This window comes from Lepidochelys olivacea, assembly GCF_965140295.1.
Source record: "Lepidochelys olivacea isolate rLepOli2 genome assembly, chromosome: 18".
In the NCBI taxonomy this organism is placed as follows: domain Eukaryota; kingdom Metazoa; phylum Chordata; order Testudines; family Cheloniidae; genus Lepidochelys; species Lepidochelys olivacea.
Window position 1 is genome coordinate 24203789 of NC_140428.1, and position 23237 is coordinate 24227025.

Here is a 23237-nt window from a genome sequence, read left to right on the forward strand (position 1 = left end):
TTAGCAGAGAACATCCATCCCTTTTAATGGTCTATGCAGAGATACATGAAGATGCTAGGATTTGAACAATATGGTTATGAGAGACTGCACCACAGAGAACATAAATGTAAACATTATAACTGAGTTTGATTTTTAGTAAAAGTGATTTCAGTACAAACCCTTTTTTCAAACTACTTATTTTCATAAAAGCATGTACAATAAAATATGTACATAAACAGGTTAGAAACATTTGAAAGACTTATAAAAGTACATACAAGACTTAAAATATCTTGAAGTGTGCTGAAGGCACCATCGCTACTATGCTGGGAATGTGTCCTGTTTCTGATCAGCCTATCAAGGCAATATCCCTTTTCTCCTTACTCAAGAGCTCCATCCTGCAAGCAGCACACTTATCTTCAATGGGCGTGAAGACCATTCAGATCCTAATTTAGAATGTGAGACTAGTTAACGTAATTAGTGGTTCAAAAGAAAAACAATACAGCCATCCTAGAAGAGACTCTGCTGGTTGGGTCAACAACACTTGATGAAAATCTGTAGTTTACAACCTCAAATGCTGCTGCTTACTCCAGAGGTTAAAAAGAGAAAAGAAAAAATCCAAACCATTTCTAAGGGTCACAAACATGCTGAAAAAGCAAGGAACTGCTCAGGCATAATTAGCTCATCAACAAAAAAGTATGCCACTTCACCAGTTTGTCCACGCAAGCAGTTGTCAATGCTGCCTATGGGGACCCTAAATGATGTCCATTCAAATGGGCAGAAAGAAAAAGGGTTCTCGATACTTACAAAACTATCTGTATTTCTGATAGTAAGTTGTATCTGTAGAGTAACTGTATAGTGGTTCTTTCCCCTAATTCTTGCTATATTTTTATGGAAAGGCAAAATATTTAATTAGTTCACCTGATGGGAAGACATTTTGACTACTATGCATTCATTTACGTTAACAAAGAGCATTTTAAAAAGAAAAATTCCTTTGAGTTTTAGATGAGAAGTCTTAACCACAGAATTACAAATCTACCAAATTAACTGGAATATTTTAATGCAATTTTTCTATTATGTATCTAGGTACAACCTAGAATGCTACTCTGCAAATTACTCGTTACAATCGTGTTTGAGGTGGTTTGTAGATGTGTGTTGATATTGATTAAAAATACCAACCCATTATAAATAAATAAAAAAAAAAAGGCTAACAAATCAGATTCTAAATTCTTCCACTCCTATTCTCAGCAGAGAGGAAGCAACATGATAATTTCTGGTCATCAGCAGAGCAGACTGATATGAGGTACGTCACTATTTAAAAAATATATGTATTGGTCTATTCCCCCTAGGCTGAACAAACATTTTTATACAAGGGATACTGCCATTTTAAGTTCCCACGAGTCTCATTAGGTGGCGACATTCAAAATTCTTCTTCAACAGCAAAGTGATTTTGCTTCTTCCGAACATTCCAGTGTAAACACTCAGCCAGGCTTTCAAACCAGTCGCTCACAGGATCTCGGAAACAGATCGAAGGGAGGGGATAGCAAGAGGTAGTGATGCTAATACTGCAATACAGGAATACCCTCAGTTAGTAATAAGGGAGGATAAATAGTAGTAAGACTGTACATTTGTGGTTACAGAATCAAACTGTCCTGGATTCCCAGATTTATCTTTTTCTTTCTTTAAATACACCCTTGGGACACTGGCTACATCACTAAAAATTCAACTCTTTGGAGAATGGTCAGTTTCCAAAAAGTCTGGGGGTGGCAAAGATGGGGCACAGTGCCTAAACAATACAATGAGCAGAAACAACAAGGAGTCTGACGACACCTTAAAGACAAACAGATTTATTTGAGCATAAGCTTTTGTGGGTAAAACCCCACTTCTTCAGATGCATGGAGTGAAAATTACAGATGCAGACATAAATATACTGACACATGAAGAGAAGGGAGTTACTTCACAAGTGGAGAGCCAGTGTTGACCGGGCCAATTCGATCAGGGTGGGTCGGCAGCTTTGCCTCTCCTGGAATTGACACCTCCTCATCTATTATTGGGAGTGGACTACATCCACCCTGACTGAATTGGCCCTGTCAACACTGGTTCTCCACTTGCGAGGTAATTCCCTTCTCTTCATGTGTCAGTATATTTATGTCTGCATCTGTAATTTACACTCCATGCACCTGAAGAAGTGGGGTTTTTACCCACAAAAGCTTATGCTCAAATAAATCTTAAAGTCTTTAAGGTGCCATCGGACTCCTTGTTGTTTTTCTGGATACAAACTAACACGGCTATTCCCTGATACTTGTCACAGTGAGCAGAGTGCTTTACAAATGTTGAGATCAAAGCTCTTGGGAGCAGAGGGTTCTAGGCCAATCTGCCTTGCCCACGACCCTCTCTCATCTTACTCCTTGCTGGGGTTTAACAACCTCACCTTTGGACCAACTCAAAATTTAAAGTCTTAAAATATTAAACTGTCACCATGATCCTCAAATTTCAAAAATAAGGGCAGCAAATACTAAAGAGTCTAACTTTTCTACTAAAGGACCAATCACCAAATCTAAGATTGGGATCTCTGACTCTTGCTGTCCACCTAATCTGTCCATCCCCTCCATTCTTCAAGTGGTCAGGGCAATACAGAAGACTCCAAGTGCAAGATCCTGGCAATTTTCCAATTCCCTGCCTGCCCACAAATATGAAACAAAGGCAGCGTGTCACACAGCATGACTGGTCTATGAAGGAAAACACCACACTAAGCAGAAGACAATTTTGGGTTTCTTCTTAGCGTATCCTCTCTGGGCTCTCACACTTCATTGTATCTATAAAGAGGTTAAGTTCTTTCAGCTACAGCACTGTGTCTCATGAGTTGCAGAATCCTGTCACTGAACGTAGCAAGGGCCCATCAATGCATCTGCTGTTGTATAAGTTTATTTGAGCACAACAAAGGGATACATCTTCTCTTTATGATGTTTTATCAGCCTTGCCAATGGCACAGGACACAAACATGGTCTTATCCTGAGAGGTACAGAGTACATGAAATTCACATTCCCTTCACTGTACTCAACAGGTCTCACGATCAGGACCGGTTTCAGAGTAACAGCCGTGTTAGTCTGTATTTGCAAAAAGAAAAGGAGTACTAGTGGCACCTTAGAGACTAACCAATTTATTTGAGCATAAGCTTTCGTAAGCTACAGCTCACTTCATCGGATGCATCCAATGAAGTGAGCTGTAGCTCACAAAAGCTTATGCTCAAATAAATTGGTTAGTCTCTAAGGTGCCACTAGTACTCCTTTTCTTTTTATGATCAGGACCATAACTTGAAGTCCACAGAATTCTTTAAGGACATGCATTAAGTAATGTTTGTATGATTTTTCCTGACACTTCATTGCTTTTAAAATGTAATTGAAAAAAAATTATTTTCAAGTGAGAAAATGCCTGAAACAATATAGCATTTTTAATTCAGCTTGAAATTTAAGGGTCACGATGGTCTATCATAAAGGCTCCAATCATTTCCCTACTAACCCTAACCCAAGTTTGAAAGTGTGGCCGTAGATACTTGTGTCAATATTACAAAGGAAGATGATAACAGTCAAAGAAAAATCTTTACCTGTCTCCATGGCAGACTTCCTGTCTCTTCCTCCCATCAAATGAAACCCATGCTGTGTTCCTGGCATCTGGGGACAGCATGATCTGAGGAAGAGTAAAGCAGAAGACTTAGGACTGAAATAATTACAAGAGCTTTTGTAGCTAAAGGGCAAAGAGGAAGCACTCCCCTGAATATTACACTTTGTTATTACTCTTCAGTGATCTAACTGTTGTACTGAAATTTAGCTTCCTCTCCTGCCATTTTTTACTGAAAGGTTTGGCATATTATGGATAAAAAGTTTAATATTTTATATACAATTTACTTCATATGCAGCATATATGTCCCCTTGTTATATATGTACATTGGAGCCTTTTCCTAACGATGGCAATAAGCTGATTTACCAAAGGCATCCCAGTTACAAAAGACCTGAGCTGATAAAGAAGTCAATACATGACCCAATTCAATGAGATGAGATTATGAAATTCTCTGCAGACAGAATCTAATCTGCATTCTAGAATGATACATTTGAACTTTGATGCAGGGTGAATCTAAGGCTTGCAAATTTAAAAACAGTTTTTCTTTTAAATAAGACATGCCATAAAGTGATCAACTACCACCATAATAGCATCATCATCTACTGTGTAAATAATTGTGGGTTTATAGAGATGCCATTAATAAGTAACGAATCCATGAAGCAAAAATTTATCATTTCTTTAAACTCTACCCTGCACTCTCCTGGCCACATTTTCTGCCCCGCACCCCTCTAAGAAATAACCCAAGACTTCCATATTATAGATTACTATATAACTGAAACAGTTATATAAATTAATAAACACAAAACACCTGACATTCATTTTTTGAACTCAAAAATGTATTTGTGAAAACAAAATCCACTCTGTACTAAGACCTTGCCTGTCAAACTTTTCAGCAGAACTATATTATTTAAATCACAGCAGTAAAAGACAAAGAGAGTTTATAACAGATGTGCTGATACCACTTTCACTGCACACCCGTGAAAGCTGTGATACTACTTTTGACACCAGGTTCTGATCCTTCACTGCCTTTCACCTTGTGTAGTCATCTACATCTATGCAAAATGGATATAGAACACTTACTAATTAGAATGGTAGTGTATTTACAACCACTCTGCACAGGTACAGATGACTATATAATGTGCAAGTCAGTGGAGACTCATGGTCTAGAAGTTTATTCTTCTAAGCAAGTATATGTTGCTTCAAGAGTACTTTACAAAGTTCTACAGTATTCAGTAATGTTTTGCCATGGTGGATAATAATGAACACATTCTACCCCCTTGTTTTTTTTCCAGTTTCAATAGTTATCGCCACAAGTTTCTATCTTTAAAAAACAAAAGAACACAATTTAACCTTGAGCTCAACTCCTGCAGGAACAACAATGGGTCTGAAGGACAGTGAGTGAGGGCAGATTGGGGTGATCATTATTGCAGGAACATTTGGATGAATCATAGATGCTCCTGCTGCAGCCGCATAAGCCGTGCTACCAGTTGGTGTGGAGACAATCACTCCTGTGAAGGGAACAAAAGTTTTATAAATGTGGCTGCTTGGCTTGATGCTGTTATTTAAAAGGAGGCCAAGAAACAGGACTGTTGCACTTCCTCCATTTGAAAATACTTTAAAAAAAAAAAAAAGAGCTCTTTCCAACTTTAGTCATTAGCTGGATTTCTCCTCCACTCAACACAGGTATAGTAGAGACCGAAATTTTTAGCTAAATGCTTTAAAAGATTGCTTATAAAAAGTTAAATTGGTGAAATGGAAACGTCTAAATCACAAACTCACATTTCATATGACAGGTGTGGTAATAAACACATAACCAGGAGTCAGAAACATCTTTCCAAACCGAGCACTGACACAGACTACACCTCTAAAGCCTTGGGCGAGTCAAACAGAACTACTGTGCCTCAGCTTGCACTTTTGTATAACACAGATCTATTTACTTTCCTTAGAGGGATAGGAGGATTCAATTTTTTGAAGAGCTTTGCAAGTGAAGTGCTAATATTAAATAAGTAGTGACTTCATTAAAAAATCTTAAGATTGCAGCAAACTCAGACATCCAACTCCAGGATCTTCCCAAACCGTTTTTTCCCCCCTTGCCTTTTGTCCCTAATTCCCCTACACAAACAAGTGGAGACTTGACACCAGGCCTCCACAAAATAAGATACCATCTGTAAGCCTCTTTTCTGCTTTCAGTGCTGCTCTATGGACTGCAACAATTGTTTAAATGAAACTTACCACTCCTCTGCAGACCTAGTTTTCAACAACCCAGGAGCAGAAGCCAAGGTCTTGATTTCTACCTCATAAAACAATGCACCCTTTTTTAAAAAAGTAGGCGCAACCTAAGTAAGAGCTGATTAGCCTGTCCCCGTCTTAACAGTATGAGGTATAGGCTTTTTGATTATGAAACGGACTTACCGTCACCTTGCACTGTGGTTATGAGGTGTCCATTTAGAAAAACATCCACATTGGAAAGGTAGGAGGAAGGACCTCGATCCACTACAACTTCATTTAGGACCTGACATAATGTACAATACCACTAATTATTTCCCTGGAAGCATAATATTTGACAAGTGACTAGTTAAGTACGTCTCCCAGATCTTTGAAAGGTTAACCCCCCACCCCCCCACCCCATTACAATGTCAGTTTAGCTTAGTCCTGGAGTCACATACTTTTGTTTTAGATTATTTGGTGCAATGGATCAAAAATTAGCTAAAGGGCAAAGAGGAAGCACTCCTCTGAATATTACACTTTGTTATTACTCTTCAGTGATCTAACTGTTGTACTGAAATTTAGCTTCCTCTCCTGCCATTTTTTACTGAAAGGTTTGGCATATTATGGATAAAAGTTTAATATTTTATATACAATTTACTTCATATGCAGCATATACGTCCCCTTGTTATATATGTACATTGGAGCCTTTTCCTAACGATGGCAATAAGCTGATTTACCAAAGGCATCCCAGTTACAAAAGACCTGAGCTTGATAAAGAAGTCAATATATGACCCAATTCAATGAGATGAGATTATGAAATTCTCTGCAGACAGAGTCTAATCTGCATTCTAGAATGATACATTTGAACTTTGATGCAGGGTGAATCTAAGGCTTGCAAATTTAAAACAGTTTTTCTCTTAAATAAGAGATGCCATAAAGTGATCAACTACCACTATAACAGCATCATCATCTACTGTGTAGATAATTGTGGGTTTATAGAGATGCCATTAATAAGTAACAAATCCATGAAGCAAAAATTTATCACTTCTTTAAACTCCACACTGTACTCTCCTGGCCACATTTTCTGCCCCACACTCCTCTAAGAAATAGCCCAAGACTTCTATATTATAGATTACTATATAACTGAAACAGTTATAAGAAAAGGAGTACTTGTGGCACCTTAGAGATTAACCAATTTATTTGAGCATAAGCTTTCGTGAGCTACAGCTCACTTCATCGGATGCATACTGTGGAAAGTGTAAAAGATCTTTTTATACACACAAAGCATGAAAAAATACCTCCCCCCGCCCCCCTCTCCTGCTGGTAATACCTTATCTAAAGTGATCACTCTCCTTACAATGGGTATGATAATCAAGTTGGGCCATTTCCAGCACAAATCCAGGTTCCCCCCCCCCCCCCACAAACCCACTCTCCTGTTGATAATAGCTTATCTAAAGTGATCACTCTGCTTACAATGGGTATGATAATCAAGGTGGGTCATTTCCAGCACAAATCCAGGGTTTAACAAGAACGTCTGGGGGGAGGAGAGGGGTGTAGGAAAAAACAAGGGGAAATAGGTTACCTTGCATAATGACTAAGCCACTCCCAGTCTCTATTCAAGCCTAAGTTAATTGTATCCAATTTGCAAATGAATTCCAATTCAACAGTCTCTCGCTGGAGTCTGGTTTTGAAGTTTTTTTTGTTGTAATATCACAACTTTCATGTCTGTAATCGCGTGACCAGAGAGATTGAAGTGTTCTCTGACTGGTTTATGAATGTTATAATTCTTGACATCTGATTTGTGTCCCACAGTATGCATCCGATGAAGTGAGCTGTAGCTCACGAAAGCTTATGCTCAAATAAATTGGTTAGTCTCTAAGGTGCCACAAGTACTCCTTTTCTTTTTGCGAATACAGACTAACACGGCTGCTACTCTGAAACCTGAAACAGTTATATAAATTAATAAACACAAAACACCTGACATTCATATTCTGAACTCAAAAATGTATTTGTGAAAACAAAATTCACTCTGTACTAAGCCAAAAGCCAGTTCTCATTGGCATTGATGGATTTTCCTTTTGCTTATATGAATCAGTGGGAGATTCAGTGGTAAAGATTACTATGAGAAATTTTTTTGTTTTGAAAAGGTAAGGAAACCTCTGGTGCAGATACAGAATATTACAGAAATTAAACACAATGAGGTTGCTTCTGCACACTCCACCCACCCTTCCTTCATTATCCTTAGTAACCATTCTGGAAATTATGTGGAAGCAGATAGCATAGATGTTATAATACTGGGTTAATATAATTTGGTGTAGATACAGTATGCAAAAGAGAACTGGTGATTATCTCAAGTGAAGAGTGAATTATTTCTTAGTTCTTTTGCTTATTTCCTATTTTATGCTATTCAGACTCTGACCTGATATTGCATGATTTGCTTGCCCATTTCCATCTCTAGACTTGTAGAGATCACTCCATTTTCTTCAATACCATTTTGTATCAATGTCTTCTTCTCTCTGTGTTCCTTTACTACTTTCACTTTCAATCTGCTCCGGAGAACAAGCGCTGCATTGCCTATAAGAAAAAAATAAAACCACACACACTAGAGAGTGGCACCTACTACATTATCAGGAACTGCACCATTTGCACAGCAAGCTGGTAGCATTCACTGTGAAACGTTTTTCTCCATTTTTCAGTTGCTCATTTCTCAAGTTTCTTTTGCAGGAGAATTTTCCATCCTTTGTCTTAATTCAAAACAGAATTTTTTTTTTTAAAGGAATGAGCAAAACTTGAGTCAAATTTGAGTAACACAAGCATAAAAACCCACTTTCCCACATACGTTGTAATGAGAAATCTGAGAATTTACATGTACATAACCTAAAGCTGCTGAACCTAGCAACTTTGCATTTGGCTCAGGGAGACATAAGTAAGACAAAAATGAAGACAATTAGTTCATTTTTAAAAAGGTATGAACTCTGAAAGACAACAATTTAGCAACATGAGAATCCTGTTAATATTTTTGGATGTCTTAATTTTGAGATGCAAGCTGAGCAGCTTTATTTCTCAGCGACCAGTGCCAGCAGCTTTTTTTCCTTTTCTTTTATTTCAAACACAACTTAAATACCAAGAACTACTGTAAATGCAACTTTCAGGTTGAGAAATCAAGCACTCAAGAGTCAAACTTCGAAAGTTAAGATTTCTCCTTCAGTGCTAAGGCACACAGCTCATGATTTTCTATTCCCATTTTCCATATTCGGTGTAAACTTGACTAGTTTACTATTTAACAACATATCAATAGGCCAGATTAGATTCACAACATAACGTTCAAGAAGGAACTTTAATTTTTGGGAAAAAGTAAAGGAGTACTTGTGGTACCTTAGAGACTAACCAATTTATTTGAGCATAAGCTTTCGTGAGCTACAGCTCATTTCATCAGATGCATACTGTGGAAACTGCAGAAGACATTATATACACAGGTTTCAGAGTAACAGCCGTGTTAGTCTGTATTCGCAAAAAGAAAAGGAGTACTTGTGGCACCTTAGAGACTAACCAATTTATTTGAGCATAAGCTTTCATGAGCTACAGCTCACTTCATTGGATGCATACTGTGGAAACTGCAGAAGGAGTTTTTTTTTTGCGAATACAGACTAACACGGCTGTTACTCTGAAACCTGTCATTGTAAGGAGAGTGATCACTTTAGATAAGCTATTAGCAGCAGGAGAGTGGGATGGGAGGAGGTATTGTTTCATGGTTCTGTGTATATAATGTGTATATAATGTCTTCTGCAGTTTCCACAGTATGCATCCGATGAAGTGAGCTGTAGCTCACGAAAGCTTATGCTCAAATAAATTGGTTAGTCTCTAAGGTGCCACAAGTACTCCTTTTCTTTTTGCGAATACAGACTAACACGGCTGTTACTCTGAAACCTTTAATTTTTGGAGTTTTCTGACTTTTGGATGCTTGATTTCTTACCATTTTAACTTGGCATTGTTTACAAAAACTAAGAAGTTACATGTGGTGGGGTCATCTACCGTATGTCCATGCGATTAGATATAGGTTTTTGCATTTTATACTCAGATTGTGCAAAACATTAGTTCTATATTCTTTCCTTACACACCACAACCAAGCAAGGAGTGATTTCTGGACCATTCCAATTTTTCAAATCAGCGAGGAAAACGATATTGAAAGTTAAATATCTATTTATTTATGTATTATAGGACTCAGCTGAGTCCTACTTTAAAGAAAAACTAACAGGACAAATAAAGGATAACTCTCTAAAAAGCAGCAAAGACATCAGAAGGCTTACCTTCTATAACTTGAGTAACTTGGGACTGAAAGTTCTCGAAGTTAAAGGGGGTGAGAAATCCAAGAGATCCCAGATGAAAAGCCATAACTGGAGGTACGCTGCCCTGTCCATAAAAAGAAGAATTGGGAAGCTGTTAAATGTTGCACAAATCAAACATTTATGTTATTTCCATGATTTTTAATCTATAAGAGGTACCATATTACAGCCCAGTCTGTCTGCAAATATCTTAATTATGGGTTTTACTTCAGTTGTGCATAATAGTAAAAAACAAAGGTATAATTCACCTAAGTAGCTCTCATGCTTTTTGAATGAGAAGGAGAGACTTGGCAGGAGCAGAATAAAATAAACACAACTTGGCAGAAAACTTCAAGATTGTCTCTAACATAGAGGACTTGATTAGGGAAAGGACCTCTAATTACTATTCCCTATAGGACTCACCTGAAAAAGTGAAGAAGCATAAAGCAAGGTACCATCTCCTCCCAGGCATATGATAAAGTCTATCTGATTGGAGATATCATCATAATCTAGAGGATAACATTGAAAATAAAGGTTTAATTTACATAACGTGTCACAGGTTTCAATTTATGGAATAAATTTGGTGCAGCACACTGATGCTAATTTACATGTGTAAATGATTGACACTATCAAAATAGCTACATGGGTTTATCAAGGATAGGTTTCCATCAGACAATTCTGATTCATTTGAATGGATCACTAAGGAAACAGAATAAAAAGGCAGTAAACCTAGATTTTAAGAAATCATTTCTGTACCTTCTCTGAAAGTGCAAAATTTCTTCTTCACTGGTCCAAAATTATCATCATTAACTATGGCTGGGTCTTCTAGCACTTTTTTTTCTACATAAACTATCATGTTGTTCTCCTAAAAGAAGCATAATTATTTACTAAAAAAAATCTGTTAATGAAATGACAAGCGCCTGAGCAATATTCTATTAGTTTACAATGATTTAAATTACATATGATTATGTAAAATATTAAAAGACTGATTGCCTACTTCTGTATGTATGGTTACAATTCTGCAGCATTTAAGCATAACACTTATTGTCATATGAAGGCCACATAACGATTGAATTAATGAAACTAAACTTCGGAATTTTCATTACATGCCTGTGATATGGTAACACTGCTATGTTTTCTAATATTTTTTCTCAAGGCATAATCAAATGAATATTTTACCCTATTCATCTACATTAAAGAAGCAGATTCCTTTAAGCTAAATTAAGCTGAGCTCTTATAGCAAGAGTAACTTGTTTTAAAAAGTTTAATAATTTATTATTTCTGTTGTTCTCTATATGTATTGACTTATTCATACAATTCTACGTACTCCTTCTGCAAGAAAGCTAATACATACAAGTTAAATATGAGATGGTTATACTGTAACTATGCAAAAAAGTCTAAACGCTCACAATTTGAATTACCTCAGTAAGATAGACACAGAGTTCTTTAAAAGGCTGTAGCAGACTGGCATCGCGAATCTTTTTGATAACAAGGACACTCTTTGGAGGTTTGTTCCATGTCAACCGCTGACTTGCTGGGTCCTGAATATGCCTGTGGAGGGAAATCAACAGTATAACTATTATATGTGGGAAAATGGATTGTAATTTCTTGACTATCAAGTTAACAGTCCCCTTTTAGTCAAAGTATACTGGACTGAAAGAGAGGTGAATAAATCATGAAAAACCTTAATATTATAGCTAAATTTAATCTAGTAAAGAGACCAGACTGGCTACAATGCAATGCCACACCAGCTTTCAGCAAATATGTGATTGAACTTTTCATTGAGAACATTCTGTTCAGTCTTTATTAAGAAAACGTTCTAAGTTTTAATCATGAGAGGTCCGGAAAGATGCAACTAAACAATTATACAGTGATTTATAACGAAAGCAGTTTTCTTGGAGCCAAACAGCACTGCTTTATACTGTTATAGGGTTCTGACTAGATGGACCATTTTTCTGCCCCAATATAGCAATTCTTATTTCCCCACTAAGTTGACAGACTAAAGTAATATTAAGGTGCCTACTCCTGCAGGTACAAACATGCTAGAGAAGTTTGAGAACATGGGTCCTTTGTTTCTGGTGGGAGCATAATGATAGCTACTAAAGCCCTTTCTTGAACTACCAGACCACTCCACTCAGGGTGTGTCTACACAGCAACTAGGTTCCCAGTGCTGGCCCATGCCAGCTGACTTAGGCTAGGGTTGCAGGGCTGTTTCATAGCTGTGTAGACTTCTGGGCTTGACCTGCAGCCCAAGCTCTGGGAACCTCCTGCCTTGCAGATCCCAGAGCCAGGACTGCAGCCTGAGCCCAGAAGTCTACACAGCCCTGTGACAGCCCTGCAGCCTGAGCCCTGTGAGTCCAAGTTGGTTGGCATGGGCCACCCACAGGTGTGTAGATGCTGTGTAGACATACCCTAACAGACTTCCAGCAACTGTGCTCCCCGTCTCTTGCATTAGGGGCCACTCCACTTGGACTATCAGAGTGGTGAAGCATTAAATTGAAAATTTGAGGAAGCAGTAACATGAAAGACTACCTATGCTTTTCATCCAACACTAATATTCAGCACGGGTCTATATCAATCTAAAGAACAGTAAACACAGTTTTAATCAATGAGACTCTCAATCTGAAATCATTAAAACCAAAACAAGTCAAGAATTGTAAAAGGGAAGTTTTAAATATTTCAGCTCTAGTCTGGGAAGTTACCTACGTAAACATTTTATATTTCCTCTTGGGAGATATTACAATAGTGCTATTCAGAAGGCCTAACTAATTAGCTTAGCTAAACAGCTGTTCACTTGATTCTATTCCTACACAAAAACTTCACTAAGGTTCTTGCTGGATGAGAGTGCATATTTTCCTTAAAAAAAAAAAAAAAAAAATTTTACTGTCCAAGTCACTTTGTCAAACTCACTTCTAATTTTACAAAAAGAACCTTAGCCTCAGATCTAATCTAACAATTAGACTAATATAACTTTTTGTGGATTTTTTGGGAAGGAAAAAATCTGTAATGGAACCTCAGTTGCAACCCTAAATATGAAGCAACAACTGTGGATCAATAATTCATTTAGCTGATTTAGGGAACACATCTACATTCTGCTCTATTTCTTTAGCTAAAGCTAAGTAAATCATTTTACACTTGTCCTTAGCAGTTTATAAGCATCTCATCTTTTTCCATATGCTGTAGATGTAATCTAGGCAGAAAAGTGGATTAATGCAAATGCTGAACAAGCCAAATTTGCAAACATATTTGGAATAGCCATCTTTTGATAGAGGGTTAAAACAAACACAACTGTTTTATATCCCCTAGCATCTCCAAAACACATAGGGTCAAAGTTTCATGAAGCTATCCTGAATTGCAAGATAAAAGCTGAAAAGATCAGCTCCTATATCCAGAATTGCTTATACGTATATTGTATGTACATATGTAGCATTAACTACAGACTGTAGTGAAATACCCAAACACCAAGTACACAGTCACTGACAAACAGTACTGTAGTTTTTATATAGATGTAACAGAATGTAAAAGTGAGAACAGGGATCAGAACTCATTTACCCCATACCATCTACAAGGTCTTCAGTTTCCTCCATCCTTTTCTCCACTATATTTAATCCTATTAGATGTTTTAGTTTTGAAGACAAAGAATTGTGTTTCAAAGGTCATCACAAACTAAGGTAACTACACACTTCAAAATCTCCTCCAATTTCACCATCAAACTACTAACTGAACTGTTATTAAAAATAAATCCTGAAGGAGTAAGGAACTGAACAATGAAGAAAAGTCACAAGCAACACATTTGAGATTAATTTTGAATTGCTGCAAAAATAATTGCAAAGGGAAAAGGGATTCAAATTTTACAAGTCATTTTCAACATTAATGACCATGAAGGAAGCAGTGTTGTTTCTCCTCTACAAGTTTTCAGAAAGTAAATTAGAATATCCTCATCTCTGTAACAAAGAAACAGGATAAAGACATTTCAACATAATCAGGCTGGTTCTCTGTCAGCTGTAAAAACTGCAGATTGTATCAGTACGATGTCACTTAGTAATCTGAGAACACATCGGAACTCATATGGACTTTATTCAAACAAACAAGACAAACAGCTTATTATTTCACTGTACTCACCATTTCCGTGCAGTTCTATTAAACGAGGGATCATGCATAACATGCTTAAAGATTTTCATGGCTTTCTTCAAAAGTTGTGCAAGTGCAATAAACAGAACTCCAGAAAAGGCCTTGACCTAATCATTTTTAACTGAACTGCTACCTTAAACAAATCATTTTTGTCTGAAGTTGATATCCAGGTGAACGTTTCAAATAGTCCTGATAAAATGTTTTTGCTGCTTCACAGAAAAATTCCTTATACAAGTGCTACAAAAAAAGTATTTAGACACATCCTAATGTCTTTCATTTGCAAAACCCCCTTTCAAAGAAGTTTATCTGAGCCTAAAAGCTACCAAAAATATAGTATTTGACTTCATTAAAATTCATTCCATTCAGTCATTTCAATAGCTTTTTCACAAACAAACTCTTCAATTCTGTCAAACACTAGAACTGAAAAAGACTCAGATTTTGTGCTTTTATATAAAGTGCTGCCTTCGCACTCTAGTGTAGGATTTTCTGTTACATTCCTCTTGCAGAAAGTATTTTAAATGACAATCAGAAAAATAGCTGACTTTAAAAATACAATTCTTAAAAGCTGAAACTATCATTTACAGTTTAGATTTCTAAACAGCCTTTCACTCTGATGACCTGAGAATGTCCTTATCTCCCCAGCAATTCTGAACACTGCATGAGCTGTCTTTTTCTTGGCAATCAGAGCGCTCTTAGTACTGCCTACAGTCTCTGTACTGGACTAATCTTGACGTACTATCATTATATTGTACAGCTCTGGGTCAGCCCATGGGGAGGAGTATATTTGCCACAATCAGGTGGTGAAATACATGATGTAAGCGAAACTTTAAACAAATTACAGTCTGAGCCACAGACTCCTGCTGACAGAGGGCATAAGGAAGTTAAAGACCTGCCTGCAGATCACAATTTCCTCCACACCCTCACTGGAAAAATCACCAACACACTTTGAGGAAAAATTACTACTTTAAATGCACATTTAAAAATCCAGATCACTTTACTTTGGAGCCGCGATCGGCCGAACCTGCAGACGCGGCAGGTAAACAAACCGTCCTAGCCTGCCCGGGGCTTTCCCTGCACAAGCAGTGGAACAAGTCTGGGAACCACTGAATTACAGTAACAGTGCACCCACCAACTTATTTTAAAGAGGTGTTTACCAAGATAGTTAGTCCAAATTGGTATTTACCTTCTCTCTCATCCTACTCCTGTTTACCAAATTAGGAATGAATTCAGCGTCTTCTCAAGAGAAATAGGCATAATTTTTATGCTATGCAACCGATGTCCACTGGCCAAGACCACCTGAAGAATTGAAGTAATGCCTTATTTCTGCACTCACTTTACCAGCAGTGCATGAGGTAAGCAAAACTGCCAGGCTGAGCTGAGTTTCACCTACAGCAGGTGTCACACGCAAAGCTCAATTCGTGAACTGCAACTACAGTATTGTAACTCTAGCACTATCAGCTTGAAACTAAGCAGCACAGGGGAAGAAGCATTTACCACACCATGATACCAATTAGCAGTTTCTGCACTTCACAATGCCTATGCAAATCTTTGTCTCTCCCCCCTCTTTAAATGGAGAAAAATGCCAGTTTATAGGTAGAGTAACACAAGAATCCCAACAGTAAGGAATAAAAGAAAGGATGCCGCTCACAAAGAGGGAAGAAATGGTAAGAGAAGTAGAAGTGGGTGGCAACCTGGGCAGCAGTAACCATGAGATGGTCGAGTTCAGGATCCTGACAAAAGGAAGAAAAGAGAGCAGCAGAATACAGACCCTGGACTTCAGAAAAGCAGACTTTGATTCCCTCAGGGAACTGATGGGCAGGATCCTCTGGGAGGCTAATATGAGGGGGAAAGGAGTACAGGAGAACTGTCTGTATTTTAAAGAAGCTGTATTGAGGGCACAGGAACAAACCATCCCGATGTGCGGAAAGTATAGCAAATATGGCAGGCAACCAACTTGGCTTAACAGAGAAATCTTCGGTGAGCTTAAACACAAAAAGGAAGCTTACAGAAAGTGGAAACTTGGACAGATGACTAGGGAGGAGTATAAAAATATTGCTCGAGCATGCAGGTGTGTAATAAGGAAGGCCAAAGCACAATTAGAGTTTGCAGCTAGGAAGGGATGTGAAGGGTAACAAGAAGAATTTCTACAGGTATGTTAGCAACAAAAAGGTGGTTAGGGGAAATGTGGGACCCTTACTGAATGGGGGAGGCAACCTAGTGACAAATGATGTGGATAAAGCTGAAGTACTCAATACTTTTTTGGCTTTGGTCTTCAGAGACAAGGTCAGCTCCCAGACTGCTGCACTGGGCAGCACAGTATGGGGAGGAGGTAAGCAGCCCTCAGTGGTGAAAGAACAGGTTACAGGCTATTTAGAAAAGCTGGACATACACAAGTCCATGGGTCCGCATCTAATGCATCCAAGGGTGCTGAGGGAGTTGGCTGATGTGATTACAGAGCTGGGAAGAAAGTGGTGTATTCCTGAAACACTTTGTTAAAGCAACCCCTAAAGAAATGTAACCCAGATAACTGGCTGCTGTCACTAACAGCACAAGAAAAGCTAGTTAAACATAGGGGGTAGCAGAAATATGACTCTGAGATAATGCATAAATGTGATTTTTTAAGTTGACAAAAAAATATGAATCATAAACACAGATATAGGATGAGTAAACCAATGACTTTACAAGACTGTATTTATATGTTTTTCTAAATCACAAAGATTAAGCTAATAAGCACACTGATTTTAGTCCAGTTCAATGTACACTATCTGTCCTCCTCACAAGATGTTTTTTCAGGGCTTGTGTGGTGCAAATGGTACATAGATTTTTGGCTGCATCAGACTCTACACAGGCACATCTTAAGCTAACTGAAAAAATCTTTGTTTAAGCACTGGGTAAAATACAGTAGATATTGATTAAAAACACAGATCAAGATATTCTCCTGAATGTAGGATGAAAATACTGTGCATTTTAAAGAGAGGCACTTACATTATAGTTTTAGGGTTTTGCAGCATACATGCCTTTGGTCCAAATGTGGTCACTGGGCATGGTCCATGCAAGGAGCGTGTCCTCCTGAAAAATGAAACACATGTAAGGGAAAGCTGAAGTAGGAATGAATTATATTCATTATCCAAATTACCTGTTTCTTTGAAGTAGTTAATGCTAAAAAAGGAAAGGTGGGGGAAATTTCATTTCTAAAGTCTCAGTATGCAGCTGATCAGCAAGTCAACGTAATTCTGTACAAAAAACTGCACACACAAAGTTAAAAATGCAGTTGCTGTTATCTACGGGGCTGCATTTGAGCACCATATGTTGTCTTCAGTGATTATTACAGTTGAAGCATTAGTAGAAGCTCATCTAGACTGTGTATTGAATATTTCTACATAGCATATGACTACACTTCTAGTATCCTAATACCAAATAGACTTAGGGGTATGTCTACACTACGGAATAAGGTCGAATTTATAGAAGGCGGTTTTTTAGAAATCGGTTTTATATATTCGAGTGTGTGTGTCCCCACAGAAAATGCTCTAAGTGCATTAACTCGGCGGAGTGCTTCCACAGTACCGAGGTTAGAGTCGACTTCCGGAGCATTGCACTGTGGATAGCTATCCCACAGTTCCCGCAGTCTCCGCTGCCCATTGGAATTCTGGGTTGAGATCCCAATGCTTGAAGGGGCTAAAACATTGTCGCGGGTGGTTGTGGGTACATATCGTCAGGCCCCCGTTCCCTCCCTCCCTCCATGAAAGCAAGGGCAGACAATCGTTTCACGCCTTTTTTCCTGAGTTACCTGTGCAGACGCCATACCACAGCAAGCATGGAGCCCGCTCAGGTAACCATCACCCTATGTCTCCTGGGTGCTGGCAGACGCGGTACGGCATTGCTACACAGTAGCAGCAACCCATTGCCTTGTGGCAGCAGACGGTACAGTACGACTGGTAGCCGTCATCGTCATGTCTGAGGTGCTCCTGGCCACGTCGGCTGGGAGCGCCTGGGCAGACATGGGCGCAGGGACTAAATTTGGAGTGACTTGACCAGGTCATTCTCTTTAGTCCTGCAGTCAGTCCTATTGAACCGTCTTATGGTGAACAGGCAGGCGATACGGATTGCTAGCAGTCGTACTGTACCATCTTCTGCCGAGCAGCCATGAGATGTGGATGGCATGCAGTCCTTCTGCACCGTCTGCTGCCAGCCAAAGACGTAAAAGATAGATGGAGTGGATCAAAACAAGAAATAGACCAGATTTGTTTTGTATTCATTTGCTTCCCTCCCTCCCCTGTCTAGGGGACTCATTCCTCTAGGTCACACTGCAGTCACTCACAGAGAAGGTGCAGCGAGGTAAATCTAGCCATGTATCAATCAGAGGCCAGGCTAACCTCCTTGTTCCAATAAGAACAATAACTTAGGTGCACCATTTCTTATTGGAACCCTCCGTGAAGTCCTGCCTGAAATACTCCTTGATGTAAAGCCACCCCCTTTGTTGATTTTAGCTCCCTGAAGCCAACCCTGTAAGCCGTGTCGTCAGTCGCCCCTCCCTCCGTCAGGGCAACGGCAGACAATCGTTCCGCACCTTTTTTCTGTGCGGACGCCATACCAAGGCAAGCATGGAGGCCGCTCAGCTCACTTTGGCAATTAGGAGCACATTAAACACCACACGCATTATCCAGCAATATATGCAGCACCAGAACCTGGCAAAGCGATACCGGGCGAGGAGGCGACGTCAGCGCGGTCATGTGAGTGATCAGGACATGGACACAGATTTCTCTGAAAGCATGGGCCCTGCCAATGCATGCATCATGGTGCTAATAGGGCAGGTTCATGCTGTGGAACGCCGATTCTGGGCTCGGGAAACAAGCACAGACTGGTGGGACCGCATAGTGTTGCAGGTCTGGGACAATTCCCAGTGGCTGTGAAACTTTCGCATGCGTAAGGGCACTTTCACGGAACTTTGTGATTTGCTTTCCCCTGCCCTGAGGCGCATGAATACCAAGATGAGAGCAGCCCTCACAGTTGAGAAGCGAGTGGCGATAGCCCTGTGGAAGCTTGCAACGCCAGACAGCTACCGGTCAGTTGGGAATCAATTTGGAGTGGGCAAATCTACTGTTGGGGCTGCTGTGATGCAAGTAGCCCACGCAATCAAAGATCTGCTGATATCAAGGGTAGTGACCCTGGGAAATGTGCAGGTCATAGTGGATGGCTTTGCTGCAATGGGATTCCCTAACTGTGGTGGGGCCATAGACGGAACCTATATCCCTATCTTGGCACCGGAGCACCAAGCCGCCGAGTACATAAACCGCAAGGGGTACTTTTCGATAGTGCTGCAAGCTCTGGTGGATCACAAGGGACGTTTCACCAACATCAAGGTGGGATGGCCGGGAAAGGTACATGACGCTCGCATCTTCGGGAACTCTGGTCTGTTTCAAAAGCTGCAGGAAGGGACTTTATTCCCAGACCAGAAAATAACTGTTGGGGATGTTGAAATGCCTATATGTATCCTTGGGGACCCAGCCTACCCCTTAATGCCATGGCTCATGAAGCCGTACACAGGCAGCCTGGACAGTAGTCAGGAGCTGTTCAACTACAGGCTGAGCAAGTGCAGAATGGTGGTAGAATGTGCATTTGGACGTTTAAAGGCGCGCTGGCGCAGTTTACTGACTCGCTTAGACCTCAGCGAAACCAATATTCCCACTGTTATTACTGCTTGCTGTGTGCTCCACAATATCTGTGAGAGTAAGGGGGAGACGTTTATGGTGGGGTGGGAGGTTGAGGCAAATCGCCTGGCTGCTGGTTACGCGCAGCCAGACACCAGGGCGGTTAGAAGAGCACAGGAGGGCGCGGTACGCATCAGAGAAGCTTTGAAAACCAGTTTCATGACTGGCCAGGCTACGGTGTGAAAGTTCTGTTGGTTTCTCCTTGATGAAACCCCCCGCCCCTTGGTTCACTCTACTTCCCTGTAAGCTAACCACCCTCCCCTCCTCCCTTTGATCACCGCTTGCAGAGGCAATAAAGTCATTGTTGCTTCACATTCATGCATTCTTTATTCATTCATCACACAAATAGGGGGATGACTACCAAGGTAGCCCAGGAGGGGTGGTGGAGGAGGGAAGGAAAATGCCACACAGCACTTTAAAAGGTTTACAATTTTAAAATTTATTGAATGACAGCCTTCTTTTTTTGGGCAATCCTCTGTGGTGGAGTGGCTGGTTGGCCGGAGGCCCTCCCACCACGTTCTTGGGCGTCTGGGTGTGGAGGCTATGGAACTTGGGGAGGAGGGCGGTTGGTTACAGAGGGGCTGCAGTGGCAGTCTGTGCTCCAGCTGCCTTTGCTGCAGCTCAACCATACACTGGAACATACTGGTTTGGTCCTCCAGCAGCCTCAGCATTGAATCCTGCCTCCTCTCATCACGATGCCGCTACATTTGAGCTTCAGCCCTGCCTTCAGCCTGCCACTTACTCTCTTCAGCCTGCCACTTCTCCTCCCGGTCATTTTGTGCTTTCCTGCACTCTGACATTATTTGCCTCCACGCATTCGTCTGTGCTCTGTCAGTGTGGGAGGACAGCATGAGCTCGGAGAACGTTTCATCGCGAGTGCGTTTTTTTTTCTTTCTAAGCTTCACTAGCCTCAGGGAAGGAGAAGATTCTGTGATCATTGAAACACATGCAGCTGGTGGAGAAAATAAAAGGGACAGCGGTTTAAAAAGCGGTTTAAAATTTTATAAAACAGTGGCTACACTCTTTCAGGGTAAACCTTGCTGTTAACATTACATACATAGCACATGTGCTTTCGTTACACGGTCGCATTTTGCCTCCCCCCACCGCGTGGCTACCCCCTCAACCTTCCCCCCTCCCTGTGGCTAACAGTGGGGAACATTTCTGTTTAGCCACAGGCAAACAGCCCAGCAGGAATGGGCTCCTCTGAGTGTCCCCTGAAGAAAAGCACTCTATTTCAACCAGGTGACCATGAATTATATCTCACTCTCCTGAGGATAACACAGAGAGATAAAGAACGGATGTTGTTTGAACGCCAGCAAACATACACTGCAATGCTTTGTTCTACAATAAGAAAAGGAGTACTTGTGGCACCTTACAGACTAACCAATTTATTTGAGCATTTGAGCTTTCGTGAGCTACAGCTCACTACAATGATTCCCGAGTATGTGTTAATGGCCTGGAGTGGTAAAGTGTCCTACCATGAAGGACGCAATAAGGCTGCCCTCCCCAGAAACCTTTTGCAAAGGCTTTGGGAGTACATCCAGGAGAACCACGAATGCCAGGGCAAAGTAATCCTTTCACATGCTTGCTTTTAAACCATGTATAGTATTTTAAAAGATACACTCACCGGAGGTCCCTTCTCCGCCTGCTGGGTCCAGGAAGGAGCCTTGGGTGGGTTCGGGGGGTACTGGCTCCAGGTCCAGGGTGAGAAACAGTTCCTGGCTGTCAGGAAAACCGGTTTCTCCGCTTGCTTGCTGTGAGCTATCTACAACCTCATCATCATCATCATCTTCTTCGTCCCCAAAACCTGCTTCCGTATTGCCTCCATCTCCATTGAAGGAGTCAAACAACACGGCTGGGGTAGTGGTGGCTGAACCCCCTAAAATGGCATGCAGCTCATCATAGAAGCGGCATGTTTGGGGCTCTGACCCGGAGCGGCCGTTCGCCTCTCTGGTTTTCTGGTAGGCTTGCCTCAGCTCCTTCAGTTTCACGCGGCACTGCTTCGGGTCCCTGTTATGGCCTCTGTCCTTCATGCCCTGGGAGATTTTGACAAAGGTTTTGGCATTTCGAAAACCGGAACGGAGTTCTGATAGCACGGATTCCTCTCCCAAACAGCGATCAGATCCCGTACCTCCTGTTCGGTCCATGCTGGAGCTCTTTTGCGATTCTGGGACTCCATCATGGTCACCTCTGCTGATGAGCTCTGCATGGTCACCTGCAGCTTGCCACGCTGGCCAAACAAGAAATGAGATTCAAAAGTTCGCGGTTCTTTTCCTGTCTACCTGGCCAGTGCATCTGAGTTGAGACTGCTGTCCAGAGCGGTCACAATGGAGCACTCTGGGATAGCTCCCGGAGGACAATACCGTCGAATTGTGTCCACAGTACCCCAAATTCGAGCCGGCAAGGCCGATTTAAGCGCTAATCCACTTGTCAGGAGTGGAGTAAGGAAATCGATTTTAAGAGCCCTTTAAGTCGAAATAAAGGGCTTCATCATGTGGACGGGTGCAGGTTTACATCGATTTAATGCTGCTAAATTCGACCTAAAGTCCTAGTGTAGACCAGGGCTTACTTGACTTGTTCCAGGTTCACCTCCATTCCTTACACAAGAAACACCACAAACTCAATAATGCCACTGTGACAGTGAAGTTTCCCCTACACAGTTCTGCCAGTGCACGTCAATCCTGACCCGCAACATTCCTGTTATTTCAGTCCTCGTTTCCTCCTGAGCAAAGGCTAGTAGATGTGCTGTTTTGTAATGGGACAAAAGTCCACTAGAGATAGTAGGTGAAGATCAGCTCACTTGACTGTGAAATAATGAAGTCTTGAGCATAAAAATGAAAAACTAAAATCAACAATATAAACTTCAAATTCTTCCCGACAGAGTGAAAAGTGAAAGCATATATTGTTAAAAATCTAAACTCCCATATCAGAATTAAAAATACATAATTCTTAAGAGTCAACTTTTAGTGTTTTTTTCCTAAACTACTGTAAAGATTATGCAAAAAAGGAAAAGGAGTACTTGTGGCACCTTAGAGACTAACCAATTTATTTGAACATAAGCTTTCGTGAGCTACAGCTCACTTCATCGGATGCATAAAGATTATGAATGACTAGTAGACAAGGTTTTTCCAACCACACAACATGTAATCCTAAACCAATACTTAAGCAACAACCACCAACAATAAGAATCTGGAGAACTTAGGAGTGTTCAGCTGTTGGATCAACCAGGTGATTACAGCTTTTTAGGCAGTGCAGCAAATTTCCTGAAGTTAAA

At 40.5% G+C, this 23237-nt stretch overlaps 2 protein-coding genes across 3 annotated transcripts in view; both read right to left on the bottom strand.

The window, feature by feature from the left end:
* NADK (NAD kinase) overlaps positions 1–23237 on the bottom strand; it is a 48128-nt gene continuing 24891 nt past the window's right edge. Inside the window, exons 3-12 of one of the 2 annotated variants that reach the window (XM_084651783.1) lie at positions 17241–17324; positions 11546–11675; positions 10881–10989; positions 10548–10633; positions 10110–10212; positions 8222–8376; positions 6007–6106; positions 4945–5102; positions 3581–3663; positions 1–1541 (exon numbers count right to left, since the gene is read on the bottom strand). In XM_084651783.1, coding sequence (XP_084507909.1) covers positions 1397–1541; positions 3581–3663; positions 4945–5102; positions 6007–6106; positions 8222–8376; positions 10110–10212; positions 10548–10633; positions 10881–10989; positions 11546–11675; positions 17241–17324 — 1153 coding nt within the window. In that variant the 3' untranslated portion in view covers positions 1–1396. Of the gene's footprint in view, positions 1542–3580; positions 3664–4944; positions 5103–6006; positions 6107–8221; positions 8377–10109; positions 10213–10547; positions 10634–10880; positions 10990–11545; positions 11676–14246; positions 14971–17240; positions 17325–23237 lie in introns of those variants that run through there. The other variant, XM_084651784.1, reaches the window with a different exon arrangement.
* Positions 20378–22773, bottom strand: LOC311532867 (uncharacterized protein). The gene is made up of 2 exons (XM_084651790.1): positions 21591–22773; positions 20378–20915 (listed from the first exon to the last, which is right to left on the bottom strand). Exons 1-2 carry the CDS (start codon positions 22108–22110, stop codon positions 20665–20667), a joined length of 771 nt encoding a protein of 256 aa, XP_084507916.1. The 5' UTR covers positions 22111–22773; the 3' UTR covers positions 20378–20664.

What these genes read in the sequence shown, in the direction of transcription:
- LOC311532867 (XM_084651790.1), bottom strand. Translation starts at nt 22,110, where the DNA reads ATGGACCGAACAGGAGGTACGGGATCTGATCGCTGTTTGGGAGAGGAA. An exon ending in AGGCGGAGAAGGGACCTCCG is followed by an intron (nt 20,916 to 21,590) that starts GTGAGTGTATCT and finishes TTTCTCCACCAG; the next exon opens with CTGCATGTGTTTCAATGATC.